The sequence below is a fragment of the Colias philodice genome, chromosome 5, assembly GCF_061535455.1.
Source record: "Colias philodice isolate Cphi_HAF_F1 chromosome 5, ilColPhil1 Martin Lab GWU primary, whole genome shotgun sequence".
Taxonomy (NCBI): Eukaryota; Metazoa; Arthropoda; class Insecta; order Lepidoptera; family Pieridae; genus Colias; species Colias philodice.
In genome coordinates this window covers 2,148,833-2,168,554 of record NC_143090.1, presented here as the reverse complement: position 1 = coordinate 2,168,554, position 19,722 = coordinate 2,148,833, and the positions used below count along the sequence as shown (strand labels likewise).

Here is a 19,722-nt window from a genome sequence, read left to right as displayed (position 1 = left end):
AAAAAATATTCTTTGCAAAGCTCTGAAAACCGACAGAATAGTGATTTCATACGATGATACAACAAAATGAAAGTACTAGACTACACACGCTCATTTAAAATAACGATTAACTTAAAAAAAATCTAGTAAGTATGAAGAATGTAATTTAAAAAAAAATTTTCATGTAAATAAATATTAATGTATTTATAATATTTAATTTTATAATTTATCTACTTATTACCATTACATACACAAAGTTTCTTTCATTTATATACATAATATCAGATTATAAAAGTATGATTTCTTCTCTTTCATTAATAATTTTTGCATTTTTCCAAATAATCAATATTTTTGATTATTTGATCGTCATACCTTCATGATTCAATTATATCGACATAATAGTTTACGCACTCTATAAAGATTTCTTTAAAATAAAAACTAAACTAAAAATAACGAAGCAAATGCAAAACGGACGCGCTTTTACCTATAATAACCTAATTACTCTATTGAGACATCTACAGGAAATTAATTCTTGCAGACAATAACCACAAAAGTCGAGACGTCCATGGCCTACATTACGTATAATATGTTTAATGAAACATTAGAATGCTATTTTATTTCTATAAATAACTAGCTAGAAGAAGTTATCCTATTACCCCTTATTCGGGTTTTCTCTCCTTTGCCTTAACAAAAACGTAAAAAAATTAAGCCGAGGATTGGTCGCTCTCGATTTTAACGCTTAGCGATACATTTAGCTATTTATTTTAATTATATAGATTTAATAATAATCCATACTAATATTATAAATGCGAAAGTAACTCTGTCTGTCTGTCTGTTACTCAATCACGCCTAAACTACTGAACCAATTTGCATAAAATTTGATATGGAGATATTTTGAAACCCGAGAAAGGACATAGGCTACCTTTTATTGCGAAATATGTACCACGGGCGAAGCCGGGGCGGACCTCTAGTAATTTATATATTTAAGATTTAATCATAACGAAACTAAAAGTCTAGTAGTAAACTTTATAAGTTTCTGAAAACAGTAATTTGTTAATCTATCACGATTTGAAATGTCGCTTATATTGAAAACTAGCTTCCGCCCGCGGCTTCGCCCGCGTGGTGTTTTGATAAAAGGTAGCCTATGTTCTTTCTCAGGGTCTAAAGATTTTCTGTGCCAAATTTCATCAAAATCGGTTGAGAGGTTTAAGCGGGAAAGCGTAACAGACAGACAAACAGAGTTACTTTCGCATTTATAATATTAGTAGGGATGCAATTCACAGCAGTTTAGTTATAATAAGTATAGCGTAAAAAAGTTTTTCGTTGTTTTTTAATAAAACCATATAATATTAATCTTTATCAAAAGCATTAGGAGTTAATTTTTCAAAAAGGCTTTTACGTACCTACCTCGTTACTCTTTAAAATAATGAACATACATAAATTGCTTTTTTGTTTCATATAAACTAACAAGACTATTTGAAACAATCAGAGCTGAAAGTTACGGTTTCTGCATTAAAATAATCCGTCCTTAGATTATGGATTGGTCTCCGCGCGCGCGCTACGACTAGATACCGCCGGCGTACTCGAAAAATGCGGCAACTAATAGTACGCCGAATTCGGCGTACCCAATTGGTACCCAAGCCAGTCGTGTCACAAGCATTGTGTGGAGAGGGCGAACCGATAGTTTATAAAGATTTTGAACAAAATCTGAAGTAAAATGCCTATTTGTGTCATAAAACTATTTAAAAATAATACAACAAAAAATAAGAAAGACACTGGTATCACGTACCATCACTAAGTATCGTATTAATCGAAATTTCTCCTTTACTTCGAAAATTTTTTCTACGAAAATACGACGCCATTCAGTGTTGCCGTACTGCATATCCAAAAAAATACACGTGGTTGAGGAAATCTTTTAGCAATAATTTGAACTTTTTTTTCAATACTATTACTAACACATGTATAAAAAAGTATAATAACAATAATTTATTTCTGTTTAACCATGTTTAACTGACTCATTTATTATGTTTTTTTTATTTCCGCTTTTTTACTTTTAAACAACCTTTGTGACTATAGTATAGTAGCGTCGCAAGTGGATTTGAGTCGCATGTTCATGGATTCGATTCCCGGCCAGGTCAGGATGAAAAAAATATTTTTCAAACTTCTTTCCAAGATGCCAGATTTCCCATTTATGAGGTAAAATTTATGTAGCTGGCAGCCCAATTCTTCACACACACTAGCGTCTTTACAAATTGCCTAACACACACTACAGAAATGAGTTGCCGCACTCACAGAGCTATTGTTTTTAGGTGGGGCGGTATCTAGTCGTAGCGCGCGCGCGGAGACCAATACTTAATCTAAGAATCCGTCATTAATTACGCTTTTGTAAATCCTAGATCTTTTATCAAAGTTATCGTTATTTCAACATAAACATTATATTAACTAAGGCCCATATAAAAATATATTCTCATTTTTAAATTCAAAGGAATAAAGTAGTTTAAAAATATGTTCAAGTAACTATGAATTTAATGTTTAAAATTTAAATGATTACTGTCATTCATTTGAAATCATATTACTTATTCATGACTAAAGTTCGTTCTGAGTTATAAAAAGTTTGCAAGTTTTCAAATTTTTCTACTAAATTATATTTCAAAATATCATCTTGAAGATGATATTCCTAACTTATTTCATAATGTATAATCTCGTGTTTATTTTTAAATATTTGAACTGTGTTAAAAGTTAAAAATTCACATTAGGTACGCAAAATTTCGTAATATTCATATATGCTGTATTTACTTTATATAATTGTGATATAAATTAGAAAGACTGAAAAACTTTACATCGATCGTCGAGTCATATTCTCAACTTCCGTAAAAGTTTAAAAAGCTCAGTAACTCTTCATTTCATACGCACCAAACAAAAAGAACTAAAGATTAGTTACCACGTTAAAACGTAATAAACAAACATACTATTTTAAATAAAAACGTGAACTAACCTAAAAAAACAATCTTTCTTTGAAACTTTCTCTTTAAATTAAAATACTTAAGAATAAATAAGTTCATAATCATGTTTATTTCCGACGAACCACATCTCAGCTTAACCTGCGTTGACCCGGGATAAAAAGTAGCTTTGGCTTCTCTGCAAAGATGAAGCCTTCCTAATGGTAAAGTTTTATTTCAAATTAGTCGAATAGTATTTAATTTAAATTTGCAACAAAAAGTTAAATCTCTTTTTTTTTCTAACAATACCTACCCAGTACCTACCTAGTTACAAGACTACAAATTACGCTTTTTATTAACAACTAGCTGTGCTCCGCGGTTTTACCCGCATTGCTCCGCTCCTATTGGTCTTAGTGTGATGATATTTTTGAGTAAAGATAGCCGTTAGCCTTCCTCGATAAATCAGCTAACTAACACCGAAAGAACTTTTCAATCGGACCAGTAGTTCCTGAGATTAGCGCGTTCAAACAAACAAACTCTTCAGTTTTATAATGTTATACTAGTATAAAATAATGAAAACAATATCACAAAAACTAACTTTTATAATCTGTAGCAACGATTGTACGTTACAATTAAGCTAATACTCGTACCTCTAATACCTCCCTTGGAGCACTATATCAATTCTGCAAACAGCATTTTTAACCTCAACGTATGTACACAGGGCGTTATTTGGACATATGCTTTACTAGGACCTTGTGTACACAATACGTATTAGAACCTATGGTAATGTTAAGACGTGAAAATACTGTTTTAATTCGGGTACAATGGGATACTTTTGTTTGCTTTGGGAAAACATTGAGACAGAGATATATTTTTGATACAGCAGAAATATATGTCTGTGTGTATCTTTTTTTTAAAGTGGGGAAATCTTCCAAAGATACCCACGGCCCCCGGGGAAGGAGCCGTGGGTTATGTCGGATTCTTACCGACTAAAACCCCACTGTGTTATCCGTTGAGCCGCTTTAATGATGGAACCGCGGGTATATTGGTTGGAATTCTTCCACGACCACCTCCTACCTACCTAAATATTCTCTACTCTCTCATTTAAACTACTTTTTCTAACTTAAACTGCACTCTTATTAAGTTAAAACATATGACCACAATAAACATAGTGCAAAGGCGAATAATAAACTCACTAATACTAGAACAATAATGCAAATGGAATACCCAGGATTAATTTAAACCTGTGGTCCATTGTATGCGTTATATAATAGTTAATATCGCTAGTGACTGTCGGATTAGCTGTACCTCTAACGAACCTTACGGTTTGGCACTTAATCCAGTTACGAACGATGTTACACAATCAATGGGCTCGCTTGACAAAATATTGCTGATTTGCTGATACAATAAACATAATTGTTGATGGAGATTGCAATATTGTAGGAATGTCAAAACTGTACATTGAATATTTTTTTAAAAGAATACTTGGGGTGTGATCTGCAATAGATACGGAAGCCAAAAATATAGTTTTTAGAATTTTTGTCTATGTCTGTTTGTGTGTCCGGGATAAACTCAAAATGTACTGCATGGATTTACTTCAAATTTGCTACAGTGATAGCTTGAGACCTGAGGAAGGATATAGGATCCCGGAATTATCCCGGAAATCCCAATCCTATGCGGGTTCTTTAACTACTTACGCGGGCAAAGCCGCTGGCGGAAAGCTAGTATGTAATAAGGTGGATCGTTAAATTAATTTAAAAAGGGATCTGTGTTCTCTTCAACGTCAAACGAGATAAAATAATAATTTCTTAGAAAAACTATAAAATATGTCTCATCAGAGGAACCATCATCTGCAGAAAAACAAAACAGGATAAATTAAATAAGTAATTAAATAATTGGTCGCCCACAACTTTTATGTATATTTAATGTATCTTTTAAAATAATGTTAAAATCATAAAAGTCGACACCAGTAAAATAAAATTCCTTTTATTAAATGCTCTATAAAAATATACGTCATAACTCTTACCACACTATACCAAATAACACATAAAAAGCGCAGTTCCTAATTATCTAAAGATTAAAAATGCTATTGCTAAAACATCATTAAGGAAGTGGAAAAACAAGGGAAAAATTGCAAGCAGAGACTATAGTTTTATTGCTTGAATGTATGGAAAAAGGACGAGTCGAGAATTATATGTATTTGCAATTGCTTTAACGCTCAATAAAATAGAATTAACATTACTATTAGTAAAGGGGACATAAAAATTATTCTGTAAAGGCTATATGTTATTTAACATTTAGTTTCTCAAAGCCTCAACAAAGTCAATCATGGTAAATGTACTTATTAGTAACGTGTGGAAAACGTATTAGTTCAGAGAGCCTATTACAGCATTAAGGCGCCCTTGTTCAAAATGTATGTTTCTAAATCATGGTTTTTGGATAGAAATCATCATATTTAAAATCCTAAAAAAATATATAGCACAGATAAACGTTTGATCTAGTGACTTTTTTGGATAAAAACACAATATTAAACATTTAACTCGATCAAAAAAAAATCAGAAGTAACATCGATTTTGAAAGCATAATCAGTTTTATGAGAATTAGGGGAACGCTATGTTTATGAAAATTTTACATTTCATTTACTAATCAGGTTTTACAGGGAAATTTTTGGATAGATTTATAATTTAGCCCTTATTTTTTTCTATATAAAATATAATACGTAAAATGCGACTCGCGCGCACCACGTCAGTGCCGCCAGAGTCCAGCCGGACGTCATCGAAGGAGGACCTGTGCTAGTTTTGCTCCCGACCACGTTGTAGTCGCCGTTCGCGTATATAATATTTAAGTTTATTCAAAATAAGTGTAATATATAGAAATTAGTTAAAAAAATACTCGTATCGAAGTACACAATAATAACCTATTTTTTTAAACAGTGTTTGTAAATAAATACTTTTTGTAAGTTGTGATTTAATTAAAATGGCGAATAAAAAATGCAAAATTAGGAAAAGAAGCCTACCTAAAGTGAAGAAGATCAGAAAGTGTATTGCGTAAGTATTTAATAAGTTCCCATTTACAATAAAAAAATACATATTCGAATAATTAGATATTATCTATTTTAACAGGGACATAGACTAGCTAAATCTGTATGATAATTTTTATTTTCATTTTACAATTTACCTTAGAGCAACAACCAGAGGCGGTTCGTGACAAAATTGTATGGGTGTTCACTTGAAATAAAACAACGAAAATACAATAGCGTTAGCGGGATAATATATTACAAAAAAAAAAATGAGCACCACATTTTATAAATATCTATTTATACACTAAAAATTACAAAGTACAGGCTATTTCCAAACGAATTCAATGATTATCAATTAATTTAACTTTCGCCTCTATGGATAATATCGAAAATTTCAAAAAGGGATAATTTGCGCCTGTAATCACACTAGACATATATTAGCAACATAATAAATTATCTATTATTATACGAATTTATTTAGATCAGTCGGCCGCGAAAATTCCAATATTTTAAATATTTTTTAATAAAACTCTGGGTGTTCTACTCGTGCATTCAAAAAGAGAAGCTCCTTAGATATTTCCAATAAAACAAGAATGTCAGTTTTTCGGGCCTAAAAACACATAAAGTGCGCCGTTTATAGCGGTTATATAAAACAAAATGACGCGATCCTACCGCCATTTTGCTAATGTCAGTGAACGTGTAAAAACAGGAGCGAAATATCCCAAATTGTAAACAAATATGCGTAACAAAAACAACATGAAGTAACTTTCTATAGTAATTTTCTGGTTTTCAAAAATTGATAGCTCAAAAAGTAAATGGTTCCGTCAACTGAAATTTCATATTTATGTTCCATAGGACAATAGCTAACCACAAAAAAATTTACGCATTTCAACTCGACGTCCGATAAAGTACAGTTTTACCTCGTATTAAATAAGTATAGGTACCTAATGCAATTTATGTTGTATAGATTTATAATCTCTCACACTTTTTTAACCGCTATGTTTTGAAGTCAGGCACGACTTTTTTATTCGTGATAAATCTAAGTGATAAATATTTAGATGTCAAGACAAACACACACTATGTCACAAATATTTATTTAGTTGTCTATGTGTGTGTTTTTACCCAGGTTTGTACTTATGTGTGTTTAGTCTATGCTGGTGTTTCATTATTTTGTTGTGTGCGTGTGTAGCGACGTAATCCAAAAATGCGTAAGTGTTAACACGATTTGTATGTGTTGACTCGTCCCCCCCCCCCCCCGCAGATAATGGCAGACTTTTTGACTATGAAAGAATTGCGCGTGTCGTCTCCGGTTGGTTTGATGCTCTAAGGTTTCTTTCGCTACACAGACTAGATCCTATAGTAACATTCTAACTTATAGTAATTCGTTTTTTTTCATTTATTTATTCCATTCCAGATCTCTGAGATCTCGTACCGAAAAAGGTACTTTAATGTCCAAAGAAACTACTGATGGGCACTCTAAGGAGAGGCAGTATGCGTAAGTACATTATATGTATACATAATATTACACAATATACTAGGGTGGAGCAGTTTTACCTATTATTTATATTAATAGAAATTACAAGAGAGACCGGGTTAAATATTAGTTTGAAATGTAAAAATCGCAGCTAGTTAACGACTATTAGCAAAGTGAAGGTAGTTGGGTCAAACGTCGTATAAACAACGTCCGAGCCCCTAGGCACGATCCGTACGATTGCGCCACGAGTCAAAGGAAAGCGGCAATGACAGCTAAGCATGTTCTGACAGGTGACAGTGATAGCTATATTGACAACTAGCAATGCCCTGCGGTTTCACCCGCATAGATAGCGATATCGTGACAGTGAAAAGTCTACTATAGGTCGGACTATAGGTTTAATTTTTAATCACATGAAAATCACCTTCACCCCGTCCCGCACTACGGCCTGCTTCTTGTATTGAACAGTATACCTACTATTTTCTGTAGATTGACACTTTTGAAAATTCGTTATATCTTTTGAATGGAATATCCAATTTTTTTCATTTAAAAAGTATTTTGCTGGTATTGAAACAGTCTATAATAAAACATCATTTAATGGGATAAGGATTAATATATGTGTATGGATAACATGGTTTGATTACTGTCGGCACTTCTATTTACTTTGAAAACGTAAAAAAGTTGTTGTAGTAACATAACTACTGAAGATGGACATATGGTATCGCGGACTTTCTTGTAGATATTGATCCATTCTATAATACCGTAGAACATTTTTTTGTTCTATCTTCAATAGATTCCGCAGCGCACGCGATGACAGAGTTTTTATTAAGGAATTTTTTACACCTTGGGTTACATTATTGCATTTTTGGTAAGGATCTCTAATTTTTTCGAAAATGCAATATAGCCTATGTTGCTCAGTAAAGATGCAGCTTTCTAATGGTGAAAGAATTTTTGAAATCTGTCCAGTAGTTTATGCGTGAAAACCATACATACATACATACATACATACTTACATAATTACAAACCTTTCCTCTTTATAATATTAGTATAGAGTATAGACTATTCATCCACAAAAATATTAAATCAAAAGTTACGTCTAACACGGCCATACTGACAATCGTACGTCCTCGTACGCCTTTTCTCGTATAACAATACAACGGTAGTTCATCTCGGGATTTCAAAAATACACTGCCTCGGCCACACTGACCATACTTTTCTACGCACTCGTTAGTAAAACAGCGACTAGACAATACCTCAACGCTCAAATCCGACTAGCGAGTCAACTCACTACGGACATACAGATGGCGACTTGACGGTATATCTACGCTCGTACGACTAGTGAAATACATCACTACGATACGTCAGCGACTAGACAATACCTCAACGCCAGGGTTCGACTAGCGATTTGCATTTACATTTGAGTCAGTATTTTCCGAATGTATGTGATTATATGCCTAATATTTGTTTACAAATATTGATTATTATTTTTCGATAAATTTAATTTCAGATAGTTTAAACCAAATCCCTTTCATTAATGACTTTCCATTGTTTCAGGAAAACTAGAAATGACGAAGATGATCCCCTTGTCGTTTCAGCTAAGAATCAAGAAGACAAGTTTCAGAAGACAACTAGAAAAGACGAAGACGATTCCCTTGTCGAAGATAAGTTTCAACCATTGGTAGGAAGACGCATTTGTGATATAAATTATATATTAAGTCAATTACAAGAAAAAGCACGCCACAACAACTTATTTGACTGCAAAGCTGGAAATTTTCAGCTAATCAGTGAAAAAAGGGTTGGCTTACTTTCAGTATTTAAATTTGAATGCAATATTTGTAAACAAATTTGCCTTATAAAATCAGAAAATATTGACTCAAATATTAATGTGAATATCGCAGCTACTACTGGCATCATCGCAACAGGGATCGGCTTCTCACAATTCGAAGAGCTTTTTTCTGCAATGAATATTCCTGTATTTTCTACAAGATATTACAATCAACTCCAGGATCAAGTGTACGAATGTTATGAAAAAACAGCAGCCGAATCGATGCAAGATGCAGCAGAAGAAGAAAAAAAATTGGCTATCGCAGAAGGTCGCACCAAAAATGGCATACCGGTAATTGACGTTTACGTCGATGCTTCTTGGTGTGCTAGATCGTACGGATCAAATTATAAAGCTGCTTCTGGAACTGCGGCAATTATCGGTAGAAAAACCGGTAAAATAATTTTTCTGGCTGTAAAAAATAAATACTGCCTCGTGTGCGCCCGTGCAGATAACAAAAATGTCGCTCCTAAGGAGCACAATTGTTTCAAAAACTTCGATGGTTCATCGTGTTCTATGGAGGGTCAAATAATTGCCGAGGGGTTCAAACTATCAATTTCAATGTATGGCATAATTTATAAAAGAATGATTGCAGACGGAGACGCCTCGACATACGCAAAAATACTGAAAGAAAATCCATATAAAGACCAAAATATTACGGTGGAAAAAATTGAGTGTAGAAATCATATTTTGAGAAATCTGTGCAAAAAATTACGTAGTCTGGTTTCAGAAACAAAATACCCTTTGGCTCACCGAAAAACTTTGACAGTTGTGAAAATTATGTCCATGAGGAAAGCAATAGTAAGGTCAGTTATACACCATAACAAAAATCGAAAGGACAATGCTATAACGATTCTTCACAGTGATATCATCAATTCTGTAGCGCATGCATACGGCGATCACAGAATGTGCCAGGATTATAACTGTGACAAAGAAAAAGTTTATAGCGACGGGCTGAAAACGATTCAAAATTCAACATTTTTGTTCCGGATGAATTCGATTATTTCTAATGTGGCAGCAAAATCACGAAGTTTAATAGAAAACGTGAATACCAATCTTGTTGAATGTTTCAACAATGTCATTGCGAAATTTATAGGAGGAAAGCGAATAAATTTTGCCTTGAAACGAGGGTACCAAGGGAGGTGTAATGCTGCAGTCATAAAATTTAATGAAAAGTCAGCCATATCGCATGTGCAAAACACATTAACAAATAAAAATCGACCCGGAATGGGATTAGCTGAAGTTGTAGAAAAGAAAAGGGAAGAAGCTCAGAAAAGAAAAAATAACTCAGAACGTCCAGTTAGAAAGAAAATCAGGAAATTGATAGACTCGAAACAAAAACAAAATGACTATGGCCCCGGCAGTTTAGATCCAGATATGTCCCAGTCTGAAATAGAAGTAGCTAAAGAAGAATTTCTAAAAAATTTAGAAATTCTTACTGCTGACAAGGACGCGATTGAGCGTAAATCGTAATACAATACTACAGAGAGACAGTAGCGAATGGTTAGAAATTCGAAAAAATCTTATAACTGCCTCTAATTTTGGCCTTATTTGCAAAAGGCAAATATCAAAAGACTCCGCACCGCTTGTAAAAAATATATTGTACAAAAAAAATTTAAGCCATGTTGCATCAATTGCTTATGGCATTGAAAATGAGCAGCAAGCATTGCACAAAATACAAGTACAAGAAAATGTGACTATTGAGCCTTGTGGACTCTTTATAGATGAAGATTTTCCATTCATTGGTGCTACGCCAGATGGGCTCATAGGAAATGATATTCTAGTTGAAGTCAAATGTCCTTTTTCGGCATCGAAAATTGGCACAAAAAAAGCAATTGAGGAAAATAAAATCGAAATATTAAAATTTAATAAAAAAACGCGCACTGTAACACTTAATAAAAATAGTAATTGGTTCTACCAAATCCAGGGACAATTGCATGTGGCAAGACGACAGAGATGTCTACTTGGTATTTGGGCTGGAGAAAAAGAGCCAGTCCACATAGAAATAATTGAAAAAGATGACGTATTTTGGAAATCGAAGATGGAGACCAAGTTAATACAGTTTTACCATAAATGCCTACTTCCCGAAATTGTAAATCCTAGACATACGCGTGGTATGGGCATAAGAAATATAACACAAGAAAACAAATCATCCGAAAATAAGGAAAATGAAGAACCTGTAACACAAAACAATCTGGATTTGTTATCAGATCCTAGTCCCCAACACGGAGGGAAGCGCCATGAGGACTGTGGCCCTCTAAGACGAGACTCAAGCCCAGCATTGAGGAATATATGGGTCGATGAAAATGAACCTGGACCTAGCACACGAAAAGTAGATTTTATTGAATTTTAATTTCCAGTTCGCTGTTTTCCATTCTTCAATATTAAAATCTTTTTGAGCTATTTATAAAATTGTTATTAATAAATACTAGCGGTCCGCCCCGGCTTCGCCCGTGGTACATATTTCGCAATAAAAGGTAGCCTATGTTCTTTCTCAGGGTCTAAAGATTGTCTGTGCCAAATTTCATCAAAATCGGTCCAGTAGTTTATGAGCCTATTCATTACAATCAAACAAACAAACAAAGTTTTCCTCTTTATAATATTAGTGTAGATTAAATATATATGTATAAATAATATTCATAAAATAAATCTATAAAAATAATTTTTGTTATTGTTTATTTTTTCCTTTATTATTAAAATTTCACCCAAATTTTATTTTAATTTTTTTGATGATTATAAAGAAGCCTTTTCAATCTTTTGAAGCATTTCGTAGTTGAATGGCAAAAACCGGAACCGACACTACTTATAACCGCTCGGCTACGTAACAATTATTTCTATACTAGCTTCCGCCCGCGACTCCGTCCGCGCGGATGTCGGTCTTCGCGTGGATGGTTTATTTCTCCATTTTGAGTAACTCTGACAATGACATCTTATAAATATCTATTATAAAGACCAAATACGGCTCGACCTATAATAATACGCAACGTGTGTTCGCGGTTCTACAGAACAACGTCTATAGATAAAACTGAAAAATTAAGATAATTTTTTTCTACGTATTTTTCCAGGATAAAAAGTATCCTATTTTACGCCCAGGATAATAAGGTATATATTATACCAAGTTTCATCGAAATCGAACCGTTAGTTTTCACGTGATGTCTTCACATACAAACAGACAGATAGACAGACAGACAGACAAAAATTTTTTTAATCACATATTTGGGTTTGGTATCGATCCAGTAACACCCCCTGCTATTTATTTTTTCAATATTTTCAATGTACAGAATTGACCCTTCTACAGATTTATTATATGTACCTATAGATTCTTTATAAGAATACCGGTGAAATTACGAAACGTACTGCGCGGGTAAATCTTTGTGCGTGAAAATACGGCTAAAACGATTTCCATGAGACCTAACTAGATCGATTTTTCGTCCCTGTAAACCCTTAAATAGAAACTTTCATAAAATCGTTAGAGCCGTTTTCGAGAACTTTCCAGATTAATATATAAACAAATATATAAATATGCAAATATTGCTCGTTTAATGGTATAAGATAAGTAGGGAATTTATTGATCAACAACATTCCCAGGATAGCAAATAAAATCGAACTACTGATTTATTTATACTGTGGTGTAATCGCCCGCCTTCATAGGTCACCGGAGTTCATGTCGCGCGGGCTCCAGCGCAACGTGGGCGCGAGCCGTCTCAGTGCCTAAAAATGCCTAAACTTTCAGTACAAGGGGCTCTTAAGGAATATATGGAAGATAAAAACCCATGAAGGGTTGTCGAATAAAAACCACAGGACAGTTCTCTGGCATATTATGATAATATACAGTTACATATTTTGTAAAATTAAATTGTTATACTGATATGATTTAAAAGAGCAACTATGGAGTTTCTTGCCGGTTCTTCTCCATAGATACTGTTTTCCGAATCGGTGGTAAATGTAAAAATATGTATTGACGTTTCAAAAGTGCTTCTCCAAGAAGTCTAATTGAATAAATAAATGTTTGAGTTTGTTTGAGTTTGAGTTATACTTGAAATGTGCCAAAATAATTCCGACAAATCTGATCAAAGCATCAAAGAGACTGTAAAGATCCATTAAAGTGATTAACAGATGTTAAAATATCGAATTCGAAGTACCTAATATTATTATTATTGAATATAGAACTGCTGCTGCATTCTCTTTTGAATTATGTATAAGATTAATAATTCTAAAGAGAATGCAATAAAGAGAATTAATAAATAGATTAATAATTATTATTAATAAAGATGCTATGAATACACGCATGAAATTCTATTTACGTCTAGACCTGGTCAAAATCGTACATCGTAAGTTGTCCTAAAAGCATCTCATCCGAGAGTCTATAGAGCAAAATAGGTGATTCAAAATCAGCGACATGGAAGGGACAAAGCAAAAAGTGACTTCTCGTAGAACAACGAATAGTGTTGATGTAGGGTAAAAACCTGTGACATTTTACCTAGCATTTAGTATTAGGTCATTTATCTTGGCTGGAGTAGAGTTTCTTGCAAAATCTTAAGGATTTGTCACAATATATTATATATTATGGTTTTATGGTCAATTACCTCGATTGATTATAAATGTTTTGGTTTTATTTGTCTCTAAAGTCCAACTAAATAAATAAATAAATAAATAAATAAATAAACGTGAACGGAATTACTTAAAATACTGTATTGTAATTTGACACAATTCTTTAAAACAACTAAACTACACACAAAATATGTTCTATAAAAAAATGCATTCAAAACTCTCCACTTTAATAGAAATTGCGTAACTCAACCTTTTTTAAAACATCAAAAACAACGCCGATTACAAATCCTGGTTAACGCGGTAGTTGCAAAGTTCCCAAATTGATAACAACACGTCTTTCGTACACAAAATTCACAAAGATACAGATAACACACGTGTTTATTAACTTTTATCCTCATGTACTTGAGGTGATGTTACTTGAAAAAGTTTCGGCTCAGTATAAGAGGCTGGCTGAGTTATGTTTAATAGGAGGAACACGCATCGTAATATAACACTATCGTCTCTAAATATTTCTTATAATTTGATTTTTTATAAGTTACAGTTAAAAACCGTATAAAAAGCATTAGTTTAAACTAAATACATAGTTCGATATAGGGAAACCGCGTTGTACCGAAAAACGGATTTGAACACATCAAATAATTTTATTAAATAACTATAAGCTTTCCGCCCACGGCTTCGCCCGCGTTTTCAAAGAAAAACCTGCGTATCTCCCGTTCCCGTGGGATTTTCGGGATAAAACCTAGCCTATGTGTTAATCTAAGTTACCCTCTATATGTGTACTAAATTTCATTGAAATCGGTCCAGTAGTTTATGCGTGAAAACCATACATACATACATAATTACAAACCTTTCCTCTTTATAATATAAATATAGAAGTATAGATAAACTAATTTTACGTATTGACAATTAGCATCTTAATTAATTGGTCTGAATATTTATTTTTTATAAAACACATGTAAAATATTCTTCCTTTTCAACAAGTGGAAAATCCTATAGTTATGTTACATCGTTAATGGTAATTAACAATAATTATTGGTTCTACAGTTTTCATTCGCTCGATCTCGAATATCCCAACACTTTTCTAATAATGCTTTACAGGAGACAGGAACTAATTACATCTGGGAGTTGAAATCCCATATCCATGAAGGATTGAAGACGTTAGAATTAAACGACTTTCCTTAAGCCGAAATAAGGTGATTTTCAAAAGTATAGGATTAAAAGGTATCTATTTTGGTCCCTCATCTTTAATTTATATTATACTAGTGGTCCGCCCCGGCTTCGCCCGTGGTACATATTTCGCAATAAAAGGTAGCCTATGTCCTTTCTCGGGTATCAAAATATCTCCATACCAAATTTCATGCAAATTGGTTCAGTAGTTTAGGCGTGATTGAGTAACAGACAGACAGACAGAGTTACTTTCGCATTTATAATATTAGTATGGATTGAAATCACGAATGAGGTAGGTATATGAATTTTATAAAAAAGAAACCCTACCGAATCGATCATCATCTATTCTCGGAAAACTAATTCATCTTATTTTTTCACCATGAGCATACATAGGTACTTCACTCAACCGACTTAGCATTTTCCTCTGTGTGATTTATGAAGATTAGACCTTAATATAGACCATATAGAAAACTAACAAATTTAAAAAAAATTGGTATGGAGGAAAATAAGCAATGGACATTGGTATATCAATACAGTCACGAAATAAAGTGCAATGAAGTCATGGGTTAAAAGCTAGTGAAACGTGAAGAAAAGTAAAATGCACTAGCAAGAGGTAACAATTCAAAATAGAACGAATAATGTTGTAACAATGTGTTTGGTTTATTTATAAGAAACCACCGCTTTAAAGTTTGAACTGATGCAATGCTCTCAATAGTTATTGATATAATTTAAAAGAGCAACTATCGTTTTTCGTGCCGGTTCTTCTCCATAGATACTGCTTTCCGAATCGGTGGTAAATGTTAAAAATATGTAATGATGATTGAAAAATGCTCCTAGAAGAAGTCTTTTTGAATAAATAAATGTTTGAGTTTATGTTGTTTAAACTTGAAAGTTCATGGCGTAAAACGTGGCATACTATAAGGTACCTATACTTCATCTTTATATTGTGTTTTTTGTTACACAAACCTTGAAAAATTATATAAAACATTAAATTAAACATATTTTACGTAGTTAAGTACCTACAAAGTTTTGTTAACACAAAACAATCTCTGTGTGTTTAGAGGCATCATTTGGTAAAGACGTTCTTAGAACAAACAATAGTTGTGAAAGTTAACTATAATAACTTCCATTTAAATCTAAACTTTTGCCTGTTGTTTACAATCTCACTTGGTTTTAAAAGCAAATATCTAGTAAGTAGATTTTCCTTATGCAGGAAATTTACACCGGCTAAACTAAGAAAAGACGAGCCAATTTTGCATTTGATTTGTGTAAGTGTACATATTGTCAGATATAAACAATAAATACAATAAAACAAATTATAAAAATCTTTACTTCTATTTCATTAAGTAGAAATAAAATATTAAAAACTCAATAGAGTTTAATTTAAAGAATACGCGGTAGGTACCTACACTATGTTTCTTTGGAGTTTCAAATATTGTTAAATATTATATGTGTTTCAAATTCAATACATACATACTTAATGAATTAACACAAAAACCGGTAATTCGCCCACACATTTTGTATTCAATCTTATTTTTATACATTCCAAATATATTGTTATCCCTTACCACAAATGAAGGGTTTTGTCTCATTACGAAAACTCGCAAGTTAAGTAATTTTCAGTTTGTAAAGGTCTAATCAAGCGGAGAGAATGTATTGTGCGATCGTGTATTTTAATATCAACAAATCTTACTTGTAATCATTTCTTGAAGGTTATTTAGCATGCATGAGTTTTCATTTTAATTATATCGGAGATTGTATAGTTTAAGACTATGACAAATATATTATTATTCATCAAAAAGCATAAACTTATTTACATATATATACCTAAGTAAAAATATGTAATCAAGGGCTTGTAAAAAAATTGTCTATTTACATTTCAGCTTCCTTGTTCAAAATCATGATTTTATAATTAACAAGTCTGAATCTGGAGATAATAGATTTACAGGAATAAATATAATAAAAAAAACTTACGTTTTGCACTAACTCCAACTGTAATTACAAGCACTGCGATGATAGAGACTGCCAACAGGTTCTGCGCCATTTTAATTCTGCAACAAAATATCAAATGTAAAATAATGTTTAACTCACTCTATATTAAAAAAATGTAGGCAAATGGTTTAATAACATCGTTATATTGTTTTGTGTAAACAGCGATTTTTATTATTCCCGCCAAAACTAGAATAATAATATGACGTTTGCTCTACTTTTTTTTCTTTGTACAACAAAATTATAATGGCCAGTATCAAGTCTTCACGTCATTATTTGCATAGTCTATAAATATGTTAGGTACTCATAGTAAATCTTAACATTCTATTCATATTACTTAAAATCTATAACATATTTTTTACAAATAAAATAACGCACCACGCCTTTGTTAAATTACTTTGAACTAAAAAGGCTTCATCAATAATGTCTGCTAAAGAAATCTGACTTACGTATAAAACAATTCGTGGTCAAAGTTACGAGGTTTTGTTCATTACAAAAGGGAAATTAATTATAATATCTATTGTTCAAATCTTAGAAACAAAAATGTATCAAATGTCGTTAATTTTATATTCAATCTAATCATTATTACAACTACTAATATAGGCATATTATGATGTACTAACCGATATTAAAAAAAAAGTTAAAACAAATATTATAGTATTTTGTGCATGCAACACCAATCTAATAAAAATCAGAACAGTCACAAACGTGGAAGTCAAAAAAGAAAATTACTCAGTTAAACTTCGTGTCTAATCTCGATCCTCTTAAAAATTATGAGATGCAGCTTTAAAATATGAATCATCAGATTCACCTTCTCAAAAGTTCTGATAAACCGCATACAAAATCCTATCCTATTGTAAAGTCGGTAACACTGTGTAAAATTCGGCACATTGTCCATAAAACTTAATGCTATTATCCCGTATTAAAAGTTCAATTTAGCTTTTAACTTACGTCAACCTGTGAACGGTAAACCAAAAATAAATAAATTAATGGAAACGCTTTATAAATTGTTTGAAAGAAATACTTGTATTTACTAAAAATGTTTCATAAAATGATGAACGAATGAATTTTGAATCTGTATTTTTCATATTTTGTAATATTTAGACAATTTTCGCCTGGCCGTTAAATCTTAAAAAAAAGTCAATTTTCGAATCTACGTTCAAATTTGAATTAGGTAGATAGTAACCTATTTAGTAATCTATGGTAGAATCTTACGTAGCTTTGTAAACAATCATTGTAATTGAATTAAAAACACTATCAATTAATTAAATAACTACCAAATTCACACACCAATTATCAAAATGAATCTCCGATTCCAATAACTATCATGCACTTTATACGTAATGGATTAATAAACAAACGTGCAAAATCTCGCAACACATGTTTGTGACCGCAGATCCGATTTTATCTTCCACGTGTTCGGGCCTTTGATGACGTATCTGCTGTTACATCTGATTTTGTTCAACGGAATGAAATGACCTTTGGACTTTCTTTTAATGAATCGAAATATTAGATCAAAGTTGAGGGAAAGTTGTCTATTTTTAATCTTTTATGGTTGAAAGACAAATTTTGATATTAAATGTATAAATTGGAGTTCAATGTACTATTTACTAACTCGATTTATTTTTCCACTTTGTTTACTTATATATAATTTATATATCTCTTTGCATCTTTACTAAAACCGTTAATTTCAAAAATATCAAAGAATTATATTAAATTCATTTCATTTTTATTGATTTTATAGACTTTACATTTTATATCAATTTTAAAACAATACAGTGCGTTATAAATCCGTGGTATTCAGTCTTTAATTTACAAAGTGAATAAAGTGGGTGTGCCAATCAATTTTTCAAATTGAAACTATCAATCACAAAATAAATTGATAACTGATATATATTACAAATTACAATATATATACTACAATGTTGCTGCAGAATATTTTTCCCTGTTTTATAACGAATAATATATGTATTAACAGAAACGCTTATTAAGATTTCTTAAAATATAGTAATTAAATAAAATTCATACAGACAAATTAAAGCTATGAGTTGGAAATTTTCATTCATATTAGCATAAAAGTTGAGTCCTCAAATCAGTTTATCCCATGTTATTCTTATAACAGATTTAATCAACTACTTCACTACATAGTATAAAACGAAGTCGCTTTCTCTGTCCCTATTTCCCTATGTCCCTTTGTATGCTTAAATCTTTAAAACTACGCAACGGATTTTGATGCGGTTTTTTTTAATAAATAGAGTGATTCAAGAGGAAGGTTTTAGTATATAATTTATTAGGTTTTAGTCAAAGCGGGCGAAGCCGCGGGCGGTAAGCTAGTAGTGTATATTGTATAAGATAAATATAAATCCAAGAGAGTGGCACAGGCACCTAGCCACGTTAACAAAGTAAATAATTATAATAAGCGCGAAACCGTGTAGTTTCATATTTAGATTTAGGTTATCCCGAGAGAGGAATAATTTTAAAAGGATAACCTTGAAGGTAAGTAATGCAACGCTCCAAAAATTGTTAATTTTAATGTTGGGTGTAGACTGTAGAGACGCTTTACTCTCGTTGAATTCATGCTACTCTAAAATAATGTAATATGTAATATATTATTTATAAATAAAGAATCAAGGCAATTATCTAATTAAATCTGTATGTTTCGAAATTTCTGAACGAAAATTTTTTAAACCTGCCTTTAGTGCTAAGGCCTGTCCTAGGCTTTGATGTCTCGAATATGATTTAAAAAGTAATTAAATCTCTAATACCAGAAGCTAGCTATCCACTA

General features: G+C 32.2%; 1 protein-coding gene and 1 pseudogene across 2 annotated transcripts in view; one reads left to right on the top strand and one right to left on the bottom strand.

Moving 5' to 3' along the window:
- CCHa2 (neuropeptide CCHamide-2) overlaps window positions 1–19,722 on the bottom strand; it is a 32,647-nt gene that overhangs the window by 3,810 nt on the left and 9,115 nt on the right. The window contains exon 2 of the mRNA XM_089695474.1: window positions 16,923–16,999. Within this exon, the coding sequence (XP_089551600.1) occupies window positions 16,923–16,992 (70 nt within the window). The 5' untranslated portion in view covers window positions 16,993–16,999. The remainder of the gene's footprint in view (window positions 1–16,922; window positions 17,000–19,722) is intronic.
- Window positions 5,324–12,874, top strand: LOC149488299 (uncharacterized; annotated as a pseudogene). Its single transcript, XR_016315641.1, has 3 exons — window positions 5,324–5,965; window positions 7,352–7,432; window positions 8,963–12,874. The product of XR_016315641.1 is annotated as an uncharacterized LOC149488299 (transcript).